Source organism: Chelon labrosus, assembly GCF_963514085.1.
Source record: "Chelon labrosus genome assembly, chromosome: 4".
NCBI classification, from domain to species: Eukaryota; Metazoa; Chordata; class Actinopteri; order Mugiliformes; family Mugilidae; genus Chelon; species Chelon labrosus.
Window position 1 is genome coordinate 15,809,870 of NC_140340.1, and position 21,440 is coordinate 15,831,309.

A 21,440-nucleotide genomic window follows, 5' to 3' on the forward strand; every position below is an offset into this window, starting at 1 on the left:
ACCTCTGTGTTACCTGAAATAGGGTAGGTAATTTGCGGTGTAATTTTTACTTTACAAATTACGGACATGGCCGATTCACACGGGATTAAGATGACAGACGAACTCCACTATTATTACAAATTACCGGAGGTCCCCAGGTAAAACTAGTCCCGTGCAAATAGGGCTTAAGTATGTACAACGTGGTTGTATGGCTTTCTTTGTGTGCATGCTTTTCTGTCAGACCTTGGTTGCCCAGGGAACAGCTTTACCGCTAAGCTATCCCTACCCCCTACCCTTTCTTTTACGGAGACACACACACAGACACACAAACTGTTTTGTGACTGTGTGTGTGTGGGTGTGAGTGTACATACAGTAGTGGAACACACCTTGTCTCGGCTGGCTAGCTTGTTGAGATGATGGAAACGTTTTTAAAGTAGTATCCAAATTCGAATGGGGTCTGTCAAATTGTGGGACCATACATGTTGCTAATTCAGCTGTCATGACTGCAGTTGCTTAAATCTGCCCTTACTTTGCTGCATAAAGCCACGGCTATCACGATCACTTGATAGAGGTATGAAACACAGCACACATGCTCCCACACCCGTACACAAACACAAAAAGTCAGGCTGTAAATGTCGCTGGGAGGAAACCAGGGCAGGTGTGCTTTTATGGTTTCATCTGGTCCGTTATATTTATCTGACCCCTGCATGTCCTCTCCCTCTCTCATACTCACACGTTGATTATTCCATCACCACTTTGATAAAGGGTGCAACAGTCGATGTAGAGTGACGCTCTAGTAGTTTTCTTCTTTCATACATATCAAGTATGCACAAATTAGTATTTATAGTGAGAGGTTTTACACACGTTCACACTCGCACCTGGGAGCTACCGGCGCTGCCCTTTTCCTGCGCTGATGGCTGCCAAGCAACCGCGTGGCCCGTTGAAATCACAGGATTTGTTAAAAATCGATACAGAACAATGGTATAATATTTCTAGCTGTGCGACACATGTGCAACTAGGAGCCATTACCAACCCTTATGAAAATTCTACAATGCTTTTCTCTGGTTTTAATCTCATGCGTGCACCTTTAAGTACGGACACAGTATCCTTTAAATACTTTTCGCCTTGATTATATTGGGAAAGGTATGAAGCAGAGCATGGTATAACCTTGCATGTGCCGCTGCAACAATCAAACCGCATTAATCTAAGTGAGCAGATACAGTATCTGTTTAATACCAAGTGTGTCTTCGCTTGACTTCCAAAAGAATCAGAAAGGGAAGACCCTGCCACAGGCGCAGAATGCCAACAAGGCTCCTAATAGAACTGGTATAAATGTTGTGAAAGTACTTATCTGACAGATCCAAGTATTGCCGTGTACATATTGCAGATATATTTTAATGTGATGGAGGCTTTTCCCTCCTTGATCTCAGTCAAGGCCGTCTGTCTTATGAATTTCACAGAGCGCTGAAAAATGCCGTGAGCACAGCAGTGGCGGCTGTTTGTTGCTGCGAACATGTAAGAAAAGACTGTTACTCTGACCTTTAACACCGCAGCGTTGCCAAGAAGGAGTTTGTTTCTCACTGTGTTTTTGAGTATCTTGATAAAATGCCAAAACCAAAATAAACATTCCACTTGAACTTCCTGTTATCTGTATTTTTACAAGTATTTTTTATGATGTGCAAATACCAAATAACTCATGGCCTTCAAGTTTTGACCACAAATCTTTTTTTTTTATTTTATTTTTTTTTCCATTTTATTTCATCTATTCCCTAAAAATACTCCAAAGCGTCTCACTACAGATCAAGTCCTGCTGCCATGTCCAGGTCAGACAGACGTACACACAAACACAAGCAAAGGAATCGCAAGACATCAAAGAAGGAAACGCACACACTCGGCCCTCTCCCCTCAGTGAGCCTCCCGGCCTCTTTCGTCTCTTCACTCCTCTATCAGGTCCTGGGGGGGGGTGGGGGGGCCCATGAAATGATTCCTGACATGACGGTTCACAGAGCAGCCCTGGTTGAGCCGTCTGATATCAACACTTTTCCGCCTGACTGTGGACAAGTAAGACAGCGGGATTTGCAGTGATTTCCCCTGGCTGTAGCTCAAGATGTATCTGCTCCGCTGACTGAAGTTAACTCAAGTTAGCCCCACTGTGCAAGTTAACCCAGAGAAACGCAGCGACTGTTCATACCGAACCTGTTTAAAGTCAGATTTTTATATTTGAAAATACCTTTTTGGAGTTTGTTTTGTGCGGTTCTTGAAGAGATTTTTTGGACAAAGTGTGTTTTCATGTAAAGGTACAAAAGAAGTGTCAGTTTGACTCACATGATTTAAAATAAGTGTTAAACTCTGCGGTTACTCTCGCTTTCAAAATGCAGAAATTATTTTAAAAAAGGTGTCAATTTCATGGCATCTGACAAAGAAATATTCTTTTAGAATAACTGCATCCGGCGCAAAACAATGCTCAGTCTTTGCCTTTAGACACTAGGCCTTTGTAGTAAATTTTAATTCAGCACACTGACTTAAAGTCAGCTTGGTGGGAGATGCCAAATTCCTGTGTGGCAATCACTTAGAGCGAGGAAAGATTGTCTTTAATCCCTTTCCCCTGTCTCCACAATTAAAGCTCACGTCTCAGATCCACCTTGCTGTTTCGAACCTGCTGGCAGACTGACGCGCTCACTTCCATGCATGAACAAACCCGGCCAAATGTCTACGTCGTAAACATGAGACAGAAAGGGACTGCAAACCTTCTTACGCGCACCGGGTTTTTTACGCCACAAGTTCTCCACGTTTTTTGACGCGAACTGTCTGTGTCAAAAGTGTTTGATGTTCAGGGAGACTGCTCATTAGCATGCTCGGATGCTCAGAGGTGTGAGCCACAACAATATTCTTGAATTCTTCAGTCTTTGGTTTCCTCTTGCTGTTTCGCTTTAACTCATTATTTGGATGTTTCCGATGAAGTCTGATCAAAGTTCTGATTTAACAGACTCTCTCTCTCTCTCTCTCTCTCTCTATCTCTCAGTTTATCATATAGTGCCCTTAAAGGGGAACTACTGTTTGTGACAACCTGGACCTTTTTTCTAGCATAAAATACGATCGTTTACTCACCCATATAACTTTTCTGTCATTTGCAGGTCAACCTACAGACCCTGGATGATGATAACAGGTAACTCCGGACTCAACGGGGAATAGCACTAGCGTATCATTTCACGGCAGATAATGCGTTATTTAGAGGCTGCGTTTCGATGCCCCAGTCACTCCCACTATATGGATATACGCTGATCTAATTACCTCCTGAACGAGTGCAAATGACACAAAAGTTATGTGGGTGAGTAAATGATCGTATGTTATCCTAGAAATAAGGTCCAGGTTGCAAAAAACAGTAGTTCCCCTTTAAGGAACAATCAAACAGGACTGGAGGAAAGCATCAAAACACATCAGGGTATCATATGTTCCCATCATTTCCGTCGATGTATCTACTCGGAGTGCAGACAGGGTACGTGGAAGTGGTTTGTCTTTTTCATGACATATTAAGAACTGTTTTTTTTTTCTTTCTTATTCTGAGGTGAGACATGCGCATGAAGTGTTTCTTTATCACGCAGCAGAGATATTTATGAAATATTTCACAAGTGTGAATTGTAGCTATCTCCCAGTCTTCTGTCACTTTGCGGAACGGAGCACAAAGATAAAACAGAAACAAGACAAAAGAAGGCAGACAGTATCGCGGCTCTTCCGGGTTTCTTCTCTACATGCGAATCTTCTTACCTTCAAGGATGACTTCTTTGCCAGTTTTTTTCAGCGCTTGCACAGCTTCATCGTGTGTGGCCTCCCGCAAGTCATAACCGTTGACAGACAGTATGGCATCACCAACGTAGAGCGCCTCAGTCTGGTCAGCCGCCAGGCCCTTAAAGATTTTGGAGATGAGGATTGGCATCTTGTTTTCCTTGCCACCTGCACGACATAAAAAGAGGAACACAATGTTGTTTCATCTTATAACTGTTTCGGGAACCTGTTTCTTGTTTTGGCCGCCAATTAGCTTTACAAACAAGCTTGGAATAAAGTGTTTTCCTACTTAGAAAATCTACACAAGGAGCAGATGCCTGTGCTAAGAGTGCCGATAAACTAAGAAAATCTAATTATGTTTTCTCATTCCCTCGCAAATACAGTGCTGAGTGAAAATACCATTACATTCACTGTGACTCCACACCAGAATGTAGATTTCGGGAACTTAAGAGTAGAGTGCTTACTGAGCCTCCATCCCACACCCATTCTGATTCCAATCATGGTCCTCAGTTCAACAGCAGTTCAAAGGACAGACACAGACACCAGAGATAACCCTCCAGTACTAACTTGTGAAGCTTCCTTTCTATCACTCCCTTCCTCTCTCCGGCATTAAATCAAGGTCTCCTAGTAAAGCTGACGGATCTGCCTCTTGCTGTGGGCTTCAACACTCCATGAGAAATATCAACGTTGGCTCTGGCCTTCAAGCTAGAGAGAAATGATCTAAAAGTTGATTGCATTTAATTAAGATGTTTCTTCTGGAGTGATTCCTTTGGATATACAGTACCTCGTGTTTCTTAACTGGGATGACACAGTGTTGTATTTTTAATTTTAAAAAACATACACAAGGGCTTGGCTGATACACTTCCACCATGCATGTCAGGAGGAGAAGTTGAATTTAGCTGCTACTGAGGAATCAGATAGTTGTCTGGTCAGTAGTGAGGCAGCGATCTGCCTCATGTAATGGTGACTGTAATTTTAAAGTGGAGATAAAGAACCTTCAGTGTTTGTGATTATATATTCTGACGTTCTGGGTTTGATCCCGTTTCTCATTGTATGATTTTGGGCGAGACACAGGAGATGTGAACCCAGCGTCGTCATGTCGGTTTTGATGTATCTGAGCTTTAGAAAGAGGCAACATTTTGGCTCTAAATGCAAAATTTAGACAACGTATTCACAATAACATCTCCAAGGGGAGCTGTTGCATTGAGCTTGTGGAATTTGTGTGGAATATGATTGTTGAGGAACTGTTGTTCTGATCAGGACCCGTGACACATGTCACTCTGTCAGCTCATTTGATGAGTCAGCAGAAAGCAACTCTATAAAAGAGGTACAGTCAAAATTGATGAGCAAGGAATGACATGTACTTAAAGGTACAGACACACCAAACCGATATCGAAGAACTACCAGCAATCGTCTGTGTCTGGACAAAATAATGTCACTTGAACACAACACAAAGATTATTGCTGACAGCCATCTGGTTCATATCATATGCTCTGCACTTCCGTAAAAGGAAATAAGTCTACTAATTATTTGTAGGTAGAAACAGTCTTCTTTGTGTGCCTCTTGAACTTTGTTGTTTTGTTTACTTCAACATTTTTGTTTGTCTTCCTGCACACTGGCTTGCTAAGCTGATCAGCCAGTCAGAGTGATTTCTCTCCCCACAGGACTCTGACAACAACTCAACGTGCTGAATCGACGGAAATGTCCAACTAATTGCAACAGTGTAGGAAACACCACAAAACCTTGGGCTTCAGACACTCAGTGACGGCCCGACACTGGGAAAGGTTCAACTGTTAACTTGGTGTGCCACGGCCTTGAAGGCTATTATATACCTATCAGATTAGGGCTGAACGATATGGACAAAATTTCATATCTCGATAATTATGCCAGATATCTCGATATCGATACCATTTTTTTAAAAGCCCTCTTTCGAGACTGTGTACACGGGTACGTCTTTTGCAATGTGGTATGTTATAGCGTCTGTAATGTGTTTATGTCTGGTGGACGTCGACTCATACGGTGTAACGCTACTGAACGCATCAGCAATCAAACTTTGATTGGGCTTCTTTTGGGATGACTGAGAAGTCCCCGGTGTTTCTCGCAATACACTCTTCGTGCAGCACGTGATGGTGTTGTTTCATGTGGTGAAACATGTTTCTTGTGCTATCTTGCTTCGTCGCAATTTTCGCCAAGCGACCAGCACAACACCTCGCTCTGGATTACATCATCATTTTAAAATCCAAAATACCTCGAAATAATGGAAGATGATTTATGTTTTGGCACCAAATCAGATTTTGCACTAGTGACACGGGAATCAATTGTCGCTCCCATCCCAAGCCCACAAAAAAACTCCCGTCATATCCCGATCACGTGACTGCCCCCCAACAAAAATCCTGTCCCGTAAAATTACGAGAGAAAGACTCCCAAATCCCGTCCAGCTCCCTATGTTGTTGTCTAAAGTTGGGCGCACTCATCGCATTGCAGTGTCAGTTTTTTAATTAAATCTCCGGCTCCGTCCCGCTCCCGTTGATTATTTGCTCTATCCCGTCCCTATCACGTTACCAACAGTGAAACTGACTCCCGTACTGTGAGACTCCCGTCGGAATAGCGGGACCCGCGGGAGTCCCGAAAAGTTGTCACCGTCTATTCTGCACCGCCACCGGCCGCATTATCTTCCACGCTCACTTTACTTTCTTTCTTTTTAATTTCCCCGCTGTGTATGTAGTGTGTGTGTGCGTCTCAGTCTCCGTCTCCCTCACTCCCCTCGCCCTCATATGTTTGTCATTGGTCTATATCGTTTATATCGTTGCTTTTTCGATATTAATATCTTGAATGTTCATATCTAGATATAGATACGATAACGATATATCGTTCAGCCCTATATCAGATGTAACATTATGACCACCTTCCTAATATTGTGTAGGTCTCCCTTGTGCCTCCAAAACGGTTGTGACTCATCAGAGAATGGACATGGGGATTCTGAGGGTGTCCTGTGGTGTCTGGTCACAGAATGTTGTTAGTGGGGACCAATGGGTATAGATACTTGATCAGTTTGTGATCTAGTGAATTTGGAGGCCAGGTTAACACCTTGTGCTGTTTTTCATGTTTTTTTAATTGTTCCTAGTTGTTTTTAAGTGTGTGCCTGTGTCAGGCTGCATCCTGCTGGGGATGGCTGCTGCCACCAAGGAGTGTCATTGCTATGGGGTGGGGGTGCCTGGTAGGGCTTTGACTCCGAACTTCGTTATTCAAATATAATTCGATTATTTTAAAAATTGAACGAATTTTAGGGATCTCTTAATATTCGAACCTGTATGGGAATTATTTTTTGTAAATGTGTTTGCTTGTAAACGTTGTTTTCAATTCAGATTCCGAGTTTCTGGTGAAGTAAAATCGCGAGCTCATTAGCAAGGCTATTGTTGGTCATCTGGGCTCCTGTAGGTAACGTTAGCATGCTAGGTTCCTGTAAGCTTGTGTATTTCCGATGGAGCGTTAACTGTGTCGTAACAGCATCTTCTGTTATATTCTGCTCGTTACATCTTCATTCCGACACTGCACATCTTGTTTGCTTAATAATAAAAATTTTAACACGCATAAATACTTTCGTGCACGTAGTCTATTAACATTGACTGATACACTGCCCTCTGGTGGACAGAACATATAGAACTTAAGTTTGATACCAATATCAGTCTTACTGAAGACATTTAATGGTCAAAATATAATTAATAAATATTCGAATATATTCGAATTTTAATATTAATAAACAAACGAACTTCGAATATGATTTTTGGGCAAAAGTCAAAGCCCTAGTGCCTGGTCTGGTCTAGGTGGGTTGGACATGCCTTAGTAACATTAACACGAATGCCAGATCCAAATGTTTCCCAGGAGAACATTGGATTGTCACAAGATGGTCAATGCTATTTACTTCACCTGTCAGTGGTCATTATGTTATGCCTGATCGGTGTATAAACTGCTACATGGAAAACTAAGTCAAAATAACAGTAAATTTGAGCCTACTAAGAGAAGAGTTCAAACAAAAACATTACAAGGTCTGAACTTACAGCTATAGCAAATAAAGTAGCTACACTCAACAAATGCTTATTCAACTATTTTGGTGTGGTCCTAAACGTCCGTTTAAATTGTCCTGCCCACTCACCACAAGCCAAGCTTGCCCAGCTGGTTTGAGGATTAAAGCTGAATACCTTCTCACAAGCTGCTTCTCTAACCTTCAGTTTAACTTTGCCCCAGATTTGCACTACCATGACTGTTATGAATTACACTATAACCCCCTTTCACTGCATTGAATGTCCACAGTATTCCTACCAATACACAATCTGCTGACTTAACACCTGTATTAAGCTTGTGAGTGGTGTAAAGCTTTAACACTAACTATTAGCGTTTACTAACTACTGCAACTAACTTCATTCGAATAAAAAGTTAAAGTTAAATAAAAATTGCACTACATACCACACTGACACTGGATGGCTAATCCAACCAAAAGGATTTAACTAAATTCAAAACATCCAATAAAGTCTGACGAACCTTCAGTAGGCTTACATACACACACACACACACACACACTATTCAATTTCAATTACATAGCGTCAATAACAAAAACAAACAAAACACAAAATCTTGAGACGCTTTACAGAACCCAGAGCCTGAAACCTCCAGGGCATCCACTAAGGTGGTGGCGGCAAGAGCAGAACCCAGCTTATATGGGAGACCCATCTACTTGAGGCCATTTTCTTAATGTAGCATTTTCTAATTCATTTTACTGTAGCTTGAGACTAATGACTTCCTGTCTATGTGTTGTCCACAGACCAATGAACTACCGTAGTTCAGAAGGAGAAACATACCAACTTTTAAAGGTTACCAGGACTTGGATATCATCAGGGTTCTAGATATCCACCAATATGGATTTTTTTTTGTGCTTAAAGGAGTGAAGGAGAGCAGCTTTGTTCATGCAGTCGAACAAGTTTGACACAAGATGATGGAAGTAAACAGGAATATTAGTGGAATATTAATTTTCATTACTTGTTTAAACACATTGGTAGGGAAATTTTCTGAATAATGTGGAAGAAAAAAAACATGAAAAATGGCCAGAGCAGGATATCGTCCTAAATAGCTGAACAAGTGGGCGAAAGAGCCTTGTTTCTTTGAGTCATTCAGAGGAGAATAGTGATATTGGTGTCAAAACAACTTACGTATTGATACCAAAAGACTGTAGGTACATTCAGGCAGAAGATGTGATTAAAGAGATACAATGAAATGATGTAAAACATTTTTTCACCTTCTTCTTTGAGAAATTATTAAGCCTGACCTCGGAGCAGCTGATGGGGGAGAATGCAAATAAAAGAATCAAGGACAACACTCAATAACCCTTTTCCACTACATCTCCTTTCCAACTATCTTCTTCTCGTCACACACTCATCACATACTTTGACATTTCACTCCAGTCTGATACGCCTCCTATTGACGTGATTGGTGAATAAACACATTGACATAGTGTAGTAGAAAATAACCATCAATATGTTTGCCACTCCTGCAAAAGCCTGATTCCCTCTGCATTCCCTTCTTTCTTCCTCCTACCTCTCATGACAACCACAGTTCGGCACCTTCCAGCTGGCAGCCTGTCACTTCGCTGACAGGTGGGGAGCAGTGGTGGAGATGGGGTGGAGCTAACGTAGCCACTTATGTCAGGTAAATGAATGGTACTGGCTTGTACGACACTGACATGTACCTAATTAGGTAATTTTGTGCTAACCATATGTTTGTTGTGACAATGTGCCCTTCAAAGAATTCAGCATGATCAGCATCTAACTTCGAACTTCAGCAGCTAGGTTGCATAACAGTGCTAATGACCAATGGAACAAACCACAGCAAATAGATTAAACAACTGTAAAATAATGATAGGTACATATTCCTGATGAATGTGCAGGGCCACTTGAGGAGAAAGGACATTTTTTATAATAGATTTGTTATGTAACACTGCACCTGAGACTCTTTAACAGACAAAACTATTGCTTCTGAGCGAGTTAGTCTGTGGCAAAAGAATTTAAGCACCAATGAACGGTTTTATAATATTTGCCCTAAAACCCAAGCACTGAATTTAGTTTACGTGAAACCTCACCTAAATGGGATACAGCATACAGAGACTATCAAAGCAACGTCCGGGGATGCTTTTAAATTACGCAGTATTTTTTATGATACTGTTTACCAGTGGTTGATCTCAAAGTCACAGTCTCTGAGACTTTCATTGTGGTAAAAACCCACCAAGCTTGCATCTAAGTGGCAAAGAAATAGTTCTGCAGAAGCAGAGAAGCAGAGCTGCTAACTTTGACCAGTGGGCCTGTCTAGAGACCTGGAGTCTAGGTTCCTAGTCTCCCCTCTTAAATTTAGACATGTGAGTAAAAGGTTGCCTTCATGCTCTTCTGCAAGCTGGGGTGGGCTCCCTAAAATTAACACGAGTGGAGTAGTCCACTCCCAGCCACATAGCTTTCATCTTTGGCCAATGACAACTGACTGCTGTGGGCTGCTCGTCTCAGCTGTTCACAATGTGGTGTCAGCTAGCCCACAACAACTTTTGTGCAGTTCTTTCATTTGCTTCACCCTTTCTGACACGATTTCTTTTTCATGCATTTGAACTCTGTGGCTTCCTCCATGTCCTGATTCTATAGCTCCAGACTGCGATCGAATAGTTGCATTTGGCGACCATGTTTTGAGACAGTGCAAGCTTTTTTTTTTTAACAACTACTGACGCAGGTGTGACCTGAAGGATTTAGGATTTTGTGTTAAAAAAAAAATGCTGCTTTCTGGTAAACAAGGTTAAAAACTGAAGTTTTGACTGACATTTAAGTGAGCCAACCTGGAAGCTTCATGTTGTTCATAGTAGCCAATCAGATAACATCTTGATATTGATGCTGATGTCAAAAGCTTTGTTAAAAACGTTTTGTTGAATAAAACTATTGAAAGCACTGCTGACAGAAAAGTAAGTTGGAACTTTTTTAATCACTGTATTTTGTTGTGGAAAGCTACTGGAAAATAGTTCTGCTAACCGATATGCTAATTATTTTAAATGTCAACTGCTCTAGGCGTATGCTAATTGTATTAGCATGTACTTCGTGAGTGAACATGTTACCGCTAAGCTAGTTACAAAGGCTAATGCTAAAAATAATAGCACATGGTTTTGGGAAGAAGTTTAAATTGTGTCAGTTGTAAATCTGAACTAGTGCTATAGTGATAGAAAGACTTTTTGTATCATTTTAAAGCACACACAGCTGCATTGTTGAACTTTGACGTTTGGAATATGTATTGTAACTTTTTGTTGGATTTTTCAGTCACACAGTTAAAATGGGGAAAATTTTTGAATAATTATGCTGCTGGTCAATTGAAGAAGTGCCCCTAAATTTTCTGCATGTGCTCCTAAACTTTTCAGAACAGTGTATATAGTGATAAAAGTGAGGCTGGAGCCCTGAGTTCATCGATGGTTTGCTCTTTGTGACGGTGCCTTTCTCCTCCAGTCACTCTGGTGTACCCTCCCTCCCTCGCTGCCTGACTTTGAACAAACAGCATCACAACAATGTCATGCCAACAGGCTGCCAGCTATGATTTGGTTTTAATAACATGCTGTCTGATTTTCAAAAGCACCCATTTCCACAGAGGTGGACATTACATTTATGTCATTAGGGCCTGGCTTTGTTTTGCCGTTGGTGGCAGTGGTGGGGGAACTAAAATTAACATGTCACCAGCTGGTACAAAGATGAGGCATGTTTGTGACGTGACATTGTGGCGCGTTCACAATTATCCATCAAATCGGCCGAGTGCATTGGCCAGCGGTCAAGTATTTACCTTTGATTGCTGAGCTGCCAGGAGGAGGATCCAAGTCACACACTTGCAAGTTCAAACACATGTCGCACATCGGCAGCAGAATGAACGTCCATTATTTATCACTCCTTTTTCTGCTGTTGTGATGTTGTTTTTGTGAATCACACCTTCTCTATCATCACAAGCTTAGTTTAAGCCAAGGTGAAACATTAAAATGACCATGAAATAAGAGAGAAAGCCAGCTGTGTAAAGAGACAGGAAAAAACTGATATGGATGTGAATCTATCATGCTCTGCTAAACGTGAATTAAACAAAAATGCCAACAATTCTGAGCACCTCTGGGAAATCAAATCAAAATATTTCTCCAGTGTCGCTATCACTGCACTATCCGTTCCATCTTATTTACATATCTTCCCAGCGCCCAACCTTCCTAGTCTTCTGCACTTTGAGATCTCCACAGAGATAGTGGCCTGTTGCTGCAGCTTGAGGAAACGGGACAAGGAAAAGACTTTTATCATCCACTGCAAACACAACACGGGTATGTAAGCCTGGCTTGTAAGGCACAATCTTTTCCCATTGAGAGGTTATAGGAACAACACGAGTTTATGCACATGTGAGCAGCTCACCATTGCTCATCCAAAAGCAAAATAAATCAGAAAGAAAATATGTTTCAGCTATGCAATGTTGTTTGTTTTGTCATTTTTGCAGAAGCAATGACAGCAACTGATGCTTATGTGACGTCAGAATAACTGGAAAAACATGCTCACATTAACATCCCCCAGAACAACTTTGCAAAGATTTGGTAAATGACTCGCTAAGTTGTTGACATCACTCACTAGACAGTTCATTAGGTACACCAGAGGAAAAAAACAAATGCATTGTAATGTAGCTGTGCCACATGTGGCAGTAAATCTTTATGAAGGTTATGTTGTTCAGCATCATGATGATCAATGATTACACGGTTGAATTACCAACTTTCTTACCCTGTTTCCTCACATATTGAACATTGTAACAGTCATGATGGGGAATTTAGTGCAGGAATTTTGGCAAATCTTTCAGTTCAGTCATTTGCAAGCTGCATCTCACAAGCACCCATCGACCGTCATGCATGTGTTTGGGATCAATCACATGTCATGGTTGCCCTGATCCATTTCCTTTGCTTTTCGTTTTTCACACAGATACTGGAATCAGGTATCGGCACGTTGTTTAAACACTTTTAAGTGTTTATGTTGTCTCCCAATTCTGGCTTAAAAGCATGTGAAATTCCAAACAAAACGGAAAATGAGACCATCCAAGGGTTACTTGAATTCACCTACTACTCTAATACTCAGTAGTACTAATTAGTAGGTATTGGGAGATCTTGCTGTGCTGTAAAGTATTTTCCTTTAAAGGGAAGTCAGCCAGACAGAAATTTGTGCTGTGCGGATGTTTGGCAAGGTGGTAGTAAGAGCTCATTATTCAGTAGTACCAAATTTATTCCCCACCAAAAAATGTAAAATAAAATGTAATACGCCTAGTATTCTCAGGCAAAGGCAGAACCAAAACAACAACAAACACTAAACGCTGCTTTTAAAACAAAAATGAAAGTTTGTCACTGGATGACCAGCCCATTTCTGTAGTAGAGAACACGGGTTTCCTGAAACCAAAGTGCTCACTACCCTCTCCTCACTGCATTAGCTTTGACAAGTTCGATAAGCCTTTATGACTATCCATGAGAGGAAATTTTGCTTATTTAAGATGGGATCGGGGCTCGGATCGGCCGATGCTGAATATTAAAAGATCGGTATGGAATGGGGGGATAGAAAACTTGTTCAAGACATCCCTACTAATTAGTCTTCATACATTTCAGGGACATGAGTATTCCCTTTTTATTGCATATACAGGACATATTTAGATAGAAAAATAAAACTTGTGATCTGTAGTGTGGCTCTTAGATAATAATCAAAAACAACTAAAAAAAATGATAATTCCACCACTGTATTGATACTGAAGGCATTTTTCTGTGACAGGAAAATGTGTTTTATTTTTTAATTAAAAAATAGACATTATTGTCATTACATTATGAAATAGCGTGTGTTTTTCTTCATTTTACTGGATTAACCAACTTCTGTGTGACTATTTGTGTGTTTGAGTCCATACCCTCAAACTTTGAGCCTTGTTACACAACAGTGGTCGACTAATTACCATCTCCGGTGACTCTCCCGGGCACTGAAATGGTTCCCCGTTGAGGTGAGGCGCAGCTTGAGAAAATCACAGCTGTCATGGATTTTTTTCCGAGCAAACAACGACCCTAAGTCTGCTGCGAGCTAGAAAGTAATATTGTGTCATGAGAAAACGTAGAAAAGTGCATTTTGTGGGATTTACGCGTCATTTTGAAGTTAGCTAAGTGTCTTGTGTTTTCGCTCCTAGCTTAAAAAAAACAAAAAAAAAAACAACTTGTGTTGACTGACAGCAACTCGCCGTTAGTGAAGTTAAGCTGCTAATTCGTGATACTTCCGTGAAACTGTGCTACCTTTAATGCTGATTCCCAGCCCTCCAACATCTTGCTTGGTAACTCGCACGGTGCGCTTCACGTTGGTGATGGTTTCCGGGACCGGGGACGAGCTGAGGTTCGGGGGGTCTCCGTTGAGTGCGCCGGCGGGACTCGGGCTGGGCTTGGCGGGTTCCTCCGCGCCCTCGCCGGGGTTTACGGTGAGCGTGTCCTCGGTGAGCGTGGCCAACACGCGGATCCAGCGGTCCACGGTCACTCGAAGTTCCAGCAGTCCCGTTTTCTGCGCCTTCATCGCGGCAGCCATGTTCAACGCATTCCTGGAATAACTCTAGACGGGCTGGCAGTCCTGTACAGAGGGGGCGGAGGAGGGCTGGGGCAGGGGGCATGCAGGCATACACACTCCCTCTCCCCCCCCCCTCTCTCTCTGTCTCTGTCTCTCTCTCTCTCGCTCTCCCTCGACTTTCTCCTCCTCCAAAGAGGGTTTATCCACTAGTAAGAAGAAAGGTTAATTGAGGGTGATACGATTAGTAAGACAAACTCAAAGTTCTTCTTGGTGACTATTATCCATTAATCAACTTGAGTCACACAATAATTAAGTTTTGATCCATTCATTTATTTATTTATTTCAAGTGCTTTGACACCCCCAAGGCCACTGATCACAGATCTAATTTGCAATGTGCCCAAAAGACTCATGTTCTGTCATGAAGAAAATAAAATCAATATGCTTCCTGAGGCCAGGAAGTTTCCTGCAGAGAGAGAGAGAGAGAGAGAGAGAGAGAGAGAGAGAGGGGGAGGGAGAGAGAGAGAGAGAGAGGGAGAGAGAGGGAGAGAGCTCATATCAGGCTTAAAATCCTAAATCAAAAGCATATTGAGATCTGCTGACAGAAAACATCCTTACAATCAGTGGGATGTTGACAGAGTAAAGAAGGAGGCCATTCTTGTTGCTTTGGAAACCACTGGCTTAAAACGGCAAATATTATTTATTTACTTATTTATTTTGTTAGCTCTTGCTCAAAGAATGATTCACAAAGGAGGAACGTACAAAAACATTTTGGCCTTGGCAAAAAAAAAAAAAAAAAAAAAAAAAAAAACGATGTCCACTCTTGCCAGCTGAAACAACTTCTGCATTGTTAAACTTTTAATGGAATGTGTAAACTCGTATTAGCAACGAGCAAAATCTTCACAAAAGGCAGATACAGGATCAGTGGGATGTTCTGTGAAGGTTGGTCCTCTCTTGCATAGGCACTAGATGAAGTTTAATAAATCCTCTCTTCAGACAAAAACCAAAGGACCTTGTGTGCCGGATATGTATTTCCATAAAAGTAAACAAAAAGTCTTAAAAAAGACCCAAAATACTGATTTAGAGAATAGCTGTTCTCTTTCACATTTTCAATACATATCATCCCTGTTTAGGTTATGATTTGATTCCACCAGTGTCCAAAGGTCCACAAAAAAGGCATTTCATTTCATTTATTTCCAAGCAGTTTTATCTGATTTTCAATATACATATATTTTAAGATGTTATTTCAATATTCTGTCGGCCAAATCTAGTAGAAGCCACTGAAAACTGCTGTGGAACTGGTCAACAGAAGTGTCTGTGATTTGTGCAGTAATAAGCCGCGACCGAGCCGTCTGGTCTTGGCCTTAACTCCAGCACGGACAAACACCGCACCGTCGCGGTGACTCAGCAGAGGTGCACCTAATTGCGCACGGTGGACGTTAAGAACACGCATGAGTCACTGAAACAAGCTGATGAAGCAGTCCACAATTCCCATGCTCTACTGCATCTGCAAGTAATCTGCCAGCCCTTCAGCTGTGTGCGTGTGTGTGGCAGCCTGTGATGCATCTGCTTCACAGCAGGTGAAATAGCAAAGAAGTTCCAGCACCCAATTTTAGAAAACATGCTTCTGGGTGGGCTGGTGAGGTGCAATTGCTCCCTTAATGAAAACATGCTTGGAACGTTGGGCTGAAAATTGCTTTCACCCGTACAGATGGTTTAAGGATGTTAATAAAACATTAAAGCGGCCAAGCAGGTAGAGCTTAACTCCTCGTTCCATTTATAATTAAATTCATGTTTACTCTGGTCTATATTGAGGTAGTAACCTCATTTCTTTATTACTTTATTATTACTAAATTCCTTGCAGCCATTCAGTATAACGTACAGGCAAGGCAAGTTAACATTCTGCATGGGTTTTTAAAGGTTGGTTTCCAATAAGTTGTCTCCCTCTAGTGGTTATATGGCTATATTACATCAACACGTGCAAACTTCAAGCGTTTCATCCTATTTTGATGATGCATATACCTAACATGTAGTTTCAGCCCCTGTTAGTTTAAAGGACATTTAAGAACATCACATAGGATTATGCCTTTGTTGCATTAAAGGCAACAATTTCTGACGTTTTTTTTTTTTTGCCAGACATCAGCAACACTTTGGTCTTTTTCCTTTCCTCAAAAATAAGACCAGACAGACCCTGTTAAGAAGACAATTGTAGAAGATGCGCTTAATGATATTAATATATGTCAGAGGTAGATTAACCTCTTGAGCGTTAGATTAAAGAGCATTGACATGATCAGTCTGTCGAGGGATTAAATGCAGCACAACTATTGAATTCTGACCCAACCATATGTCCGGTAAAATACATGCATTTTAAGGACAAACAACAAATAGTACTCAAGATAAATAATACTTGAATAATATATTTAACCCAAAAAATTGCAGAACCAAATCACCTGACTGGTACAGAACTAACCTCGTTATTATGAACAAAGTTTTTACTTGAACTTTGGGCAAACTTCAGTTATAGGATGAAATTTTAAATTGAAGTTTGATTAAAATTTTTGGAAAAAAAAAAAGGCGTCTACTGGGAACTGCTCAATGTGCAACACTTGTCATTCATTATCAATAAGAGCACGATTTTACCTTTGTTATATGTCCTTTTTGTGTGTGTGTGGACTCCAGGAAACGTATCTTCTTCATGAATGGTGCCTAATGTGGGAAAAAGAAATTAAGGGTAAGTGGGTTTGTAATGGGATAGTATTTATGCACAAACAATCCCAATGGCTCCACCCATGAGTGCTTTTTGTGTCCTTTTTCAGTCATCTTTAAGCTAACCATCGTTAGGGACCGATCTGTAAATGTACTCCGTTCAATCTTAGCCCCCATGCTGGTTTTCAGCTGCAGCTGTTTCCAAAAAAACAAAACAAAAAACTGCATCCTAACTGTCCCGTACAAACAACTTGTGTTTTTAGGTGGCCTGAAACACAACTCCTAATGTCTGCTGAATGTGTCCATAGGTCGCTCTGTGCTAACATTTTATGAGGTGATAATCAGGCCCGTATATCTGCTTGCTGTTGTGGCCCGTAATTGCCATAACATTGTTTAATTGGAACTGATTCTGTCTCTCTTAAATGTTTGAAATAGAATGATTTATATGAAGTTTTTTTTTCTCTTCCCCCACATAAACTTTTACCACCGCTGTACACCTCTTTGTTCGGCGCTCGCGTGTGCTACTTAGCACGTGCATTGAGCGGCGCGCATAAACATGTCAGCAACAATGAATAGGAGGCTCCAACGACGAGTGCTTGACCTAAGCAGCGCGTCTACCTAATGATGTTTAGCATTATGACAAAGTGTTTGACCATCTGACCTCCTGTCTATACATCTGTCAGTCTATTACCCTGTGATGTGAGTGGCAGGTGGCCGGCCTATAGCGCGGCTTAATACGCTTCTAAGGCCTGTGTGAATGGAACAGCAGGATTTGTAAGGATCCCTCACACACAGAAGAATGGACGGCCTCTTGTAGAAAACACATTTGTAGTTCGGAGTACACGACTGTGTATAGCGCTGAAAAATTGCTTGTTATATGGAAACATATGTTCGGTGTCATCTGGACAGGACTGCGCCATATTTTCACTTGTTTTGACTATGGGTCATTAAACTTGAGACTGAATGAGGACTGATGTTAAAGCTGATATTTGGTTGTCAGGGTGTATTAAGAACTGGTAGCACTTAAGACACACTTTTCCAGCAGTGTCCTTGCGCTGTTCACCTGATACGGACGAAACACCCATAAAATTCAACTAAAGGTAAAGTCAGCACTTCATCTTTATAGCCACTTTTTGCTGTCAAACTCAATCGCTGCGTAGAAGAGCCAAACCGATAAAAAAAAAAAAATAAATGTCGTTTTCATCACATTCTGCCAGAGAGTGTCGCCCAACTATATATCCGCCATCTGGTGCTGAACTTAATAGCAGTTTAGAAAGTCACGGACTGTATGTTGTGCCTATGTGTAAAAAAGACAAAGGCATGGCTGGAATGAGCGAAGATCCTTTCTCGCTCATCCTAAACTCGTGCACTGTACCTTTTAGATATGTTAAATTTTATGTGATTCATTTCAATTTTGCAGTTTATGTCGATTGTTGTTGAAAAGTTAAACGTGTTGGCAAAGACTGTTTGTGTTCCTGTTAAACACAATCCAGTGAAATAAGAATTGTAACGTGCACACACACACACACACTCAAATCCACTACAACCCCCCACTTGCCATCCACCCCACTCGGTTCAATCAGCCACATACTATATGCATGTCTCAACTCCCCAAAGACAGTGGACAGTTGGGGTGGCCTGCTGATTAGTTTCAACCTCCCCCCAGCTTCCTTCTGCCTCCTCCTGCTCCCTCCATCCTCCAACCATCTCTGCTTCCCTCCATCCATCCCTCCCCTACTCTGCTAAGGGCAACAGCTCCAGAGGTCTACCATATGGGCCAGTGTCTGAGCGGCTGACTGCCTGCCTCCCTGCAGCTAGCGTGTGTGTGTGTGTGTGTGTCTGTGTGATTTTCAAGCCTGTGCTGACTGTTTAGCCTGCCCCACCTGTTCCTCCGTAACAACAGACCAGACCTCTCATCCGCGGGTCGTCCAGGACAGACTGGCGGATAGATAAGATGAACTGATAAAAAAAAAAAAAAAATGAAAAAAAAAAAAGATTAAGCACAACATAGGCAGATGTGACGGTAGGGCTTTGCGAGAATTCAATCAAAGATGACATTCGGATGATTGCAGAGTTTTAATCTTTCCGAACTAAGTCAAAGTATTATTGTTAAGCACCTGCGAGCCATTTGAAAAGTCGCTGGAAATGTGACCAGGACGAGGGAGGCTGGGGGAAGGAAAGGAAAGCAGACTGAGAATCAGACAAGCAGATGAGCAGACAATAATGGATTAAAAAATATGGAATAATTTATTCTTAAAATATGAATGACAGACTGTGCGGTGAACAGACTGCGGCAGACAGACACGCTGCTTCTCAAACACCCGAGGACACGGGATAATAATGAATGAGAACTTGGGGGTGATAATGAGAGGTCAAATAGAAGAATAAGTCTCAGGCTTGTACACCTGTGGCCCACCTTCTGCCATCTAAACCACCCAGCGACCTTTTTTTTTAACCCCCCCGCAATATTCAGTTACTCTCATTATAACCTACTGAATAATGTAAAGGTATATATGCATGAGGGCTCCAGGAGGAGGAGAGGAGACAGTGCTGAGGGTTGGAAGGATCTACATAATAGGGCTATCTCTCTCTCTCCATCTGGTCATGTGTTTATAATCTTCCCCCTCCTCCTTCTTAATGCTGATCTATCTGTTCGTTTGACACACCCCAATCAACCCCCACCTCTGCCACCAATTTAGCCCCCTCTAATATTATCATACTCTATCTACAGTCTTATTCTGTGTCTGTGCGAATCCATTGTCTTTATCTGTGCGTTTCAGTGTCAGTTTGTGTGAGCCCGACGCGAGGACTTTGCAGCCTCAGGAGAATTAACCAGGCGTCTGCCACCTGACCCCGTTGACTCTGACCATCCTGGGCTCAGCTGATACGCGTGCCTTGTGGTCCTGACACGAGGAGGACAAAAAAGCACGGGGAGTGGGAGGAGGCCAGGGACAGAAGGACCAGCAGGCAATGAATGATTATGACGACTGGGCCATCTTGCCGGCCTCGGCACCCCTCTTCCCCCACCCACAGCAGAAACCCTGGCCTTGGCCCTGGCTCTGGCTCCCACATGGACGAGTGATCTGGCTCAGGTCGGCGTGGGTCGGCATGGGTGAAGTGTCACCACCAGGCAGGGTCTGGTCTGTCAGCTGTTTCGGGTGACAGAAGGAAAGGAGGGAAGAGGAGAACATAACAGAGACAGAGTGAGGTGCACAATCAGTAATGGTTATATGAAATCGTGGAAAGCTAACTGGTGGAGGAGAGTGAGATCACGAACAGACAACAGAAGCAGCACGAAGGAAGGCACATGGAGAAGAGAGATAATATTGAAAAGTGCAGAGTGAAACAATGGATGAAAGGGAACAGGTTTTGCGGAGGTGTCATATCTGCCAGGCCTTATGCAACCTACAGAGCTCACACAGATGGCATGACTGCTGAGAAAGTAGGGTAAACAGTCCCAGCTAATGACTTGCCCCCTCTTGACTTTGTACAGTGAACTGAAAGAGCAAATAATTGGAGAAAACATTGCCACCTGGGGATTAAGAATCTGTCAGGTCAACCACTGTACAGTGGGGAGTGTAAGGGAACAGGGTGAGTATGTGGGCTCACATATTCATGGGATCTTTTCACAGCCCTGTTGGCAGTCGCTCCAAGGCAATTATTATCTAACTCTTTGGACTCGGCCGAGGCAGCTCCTCTTGAAACACGTGAGCACATGTATGGGGTCAGGATGGGAGGATGTCGTGCAGGTTCTTAACTGTAAGAAAAATACAATGTCACAAATGGTAAAGTAAAACGCAAGATGATTTCTTACGGATGGTCTTGCTCAGAATGGGCATTTTTTCCCAGTCTTTCTGATATATTATTCCACAAGGTCTAGTTGCATCAGTGCACTTTAGAGGCGTAGCAATGCCAGTTTGTGCATTCTTTTTAAGACAAGAGGTGCGTGAATCTTGATGAATCTCGATTTTTTTTTTTTTTAACCGATTGTCGTCTGGAGGGTTGCAGGGGGACTGGAGCCTTTCCCAGCTGTCATTGGGCGAGAGGTGTGGACAGGTCGCCAGTCTATGGCAGGACAGACAACCATTCATACCTACGGTCAACAACGAGCATGCCTTTGGACGGTGGGAGGAAGCCGGAGTACCTGGAGAGAACCCACGCAGACACAGGGAGAACATGCAAACTCCACACAGAAAGGCCCCAGTCGGCCTGGATTCAAACCCGGAAACTTCTCGCTGTGAGGCATCAGTGCTAACCACCACGTCACTGTCTGCACATGTAGAAGATATATAACGACATTAACAATAAATCTGAACTAATTCAAACTTTTTTTTTGTTCTGCACTGATTCTGTGCTGTGTCTTTGTGTTCATTTTAT

At 42.2% G+C, this 21,440-nt stretch overlaps 1 protein-coding gene across 1 annotated transcript in view; it reads right to left on the reverse strand.

Annotated features, from left to right (window-relative positions):
- Positions 1 to 14,474, reverse strand: part of snta1 (syntrophin, alpha 1) — a 39,931-nt gene extending 25,457 nt beyond the window's left edge. The window contains exons 1-2 of the mRNA XM_084543086.1: positions 14,099 to 14,474; positions 3,745 to 3,930 (exon numbers count right to left, since the gene is read on the reverse strand). Of these exons, the coding sequence (XP_084399212.1) occupies positions 3,745 to 3,930; positions 14,099 to 14,381 (469 nt within the window). The 5' untranslated portion in view covers positions 14,382 to 14,474. The remainder of the gene's footprint in view (positions 1 to 3,744; positions 3,931 to 14,098) is intronic.
- Positions 14,475 to 21,440: the final 6,966 nt, after the last annotated feature.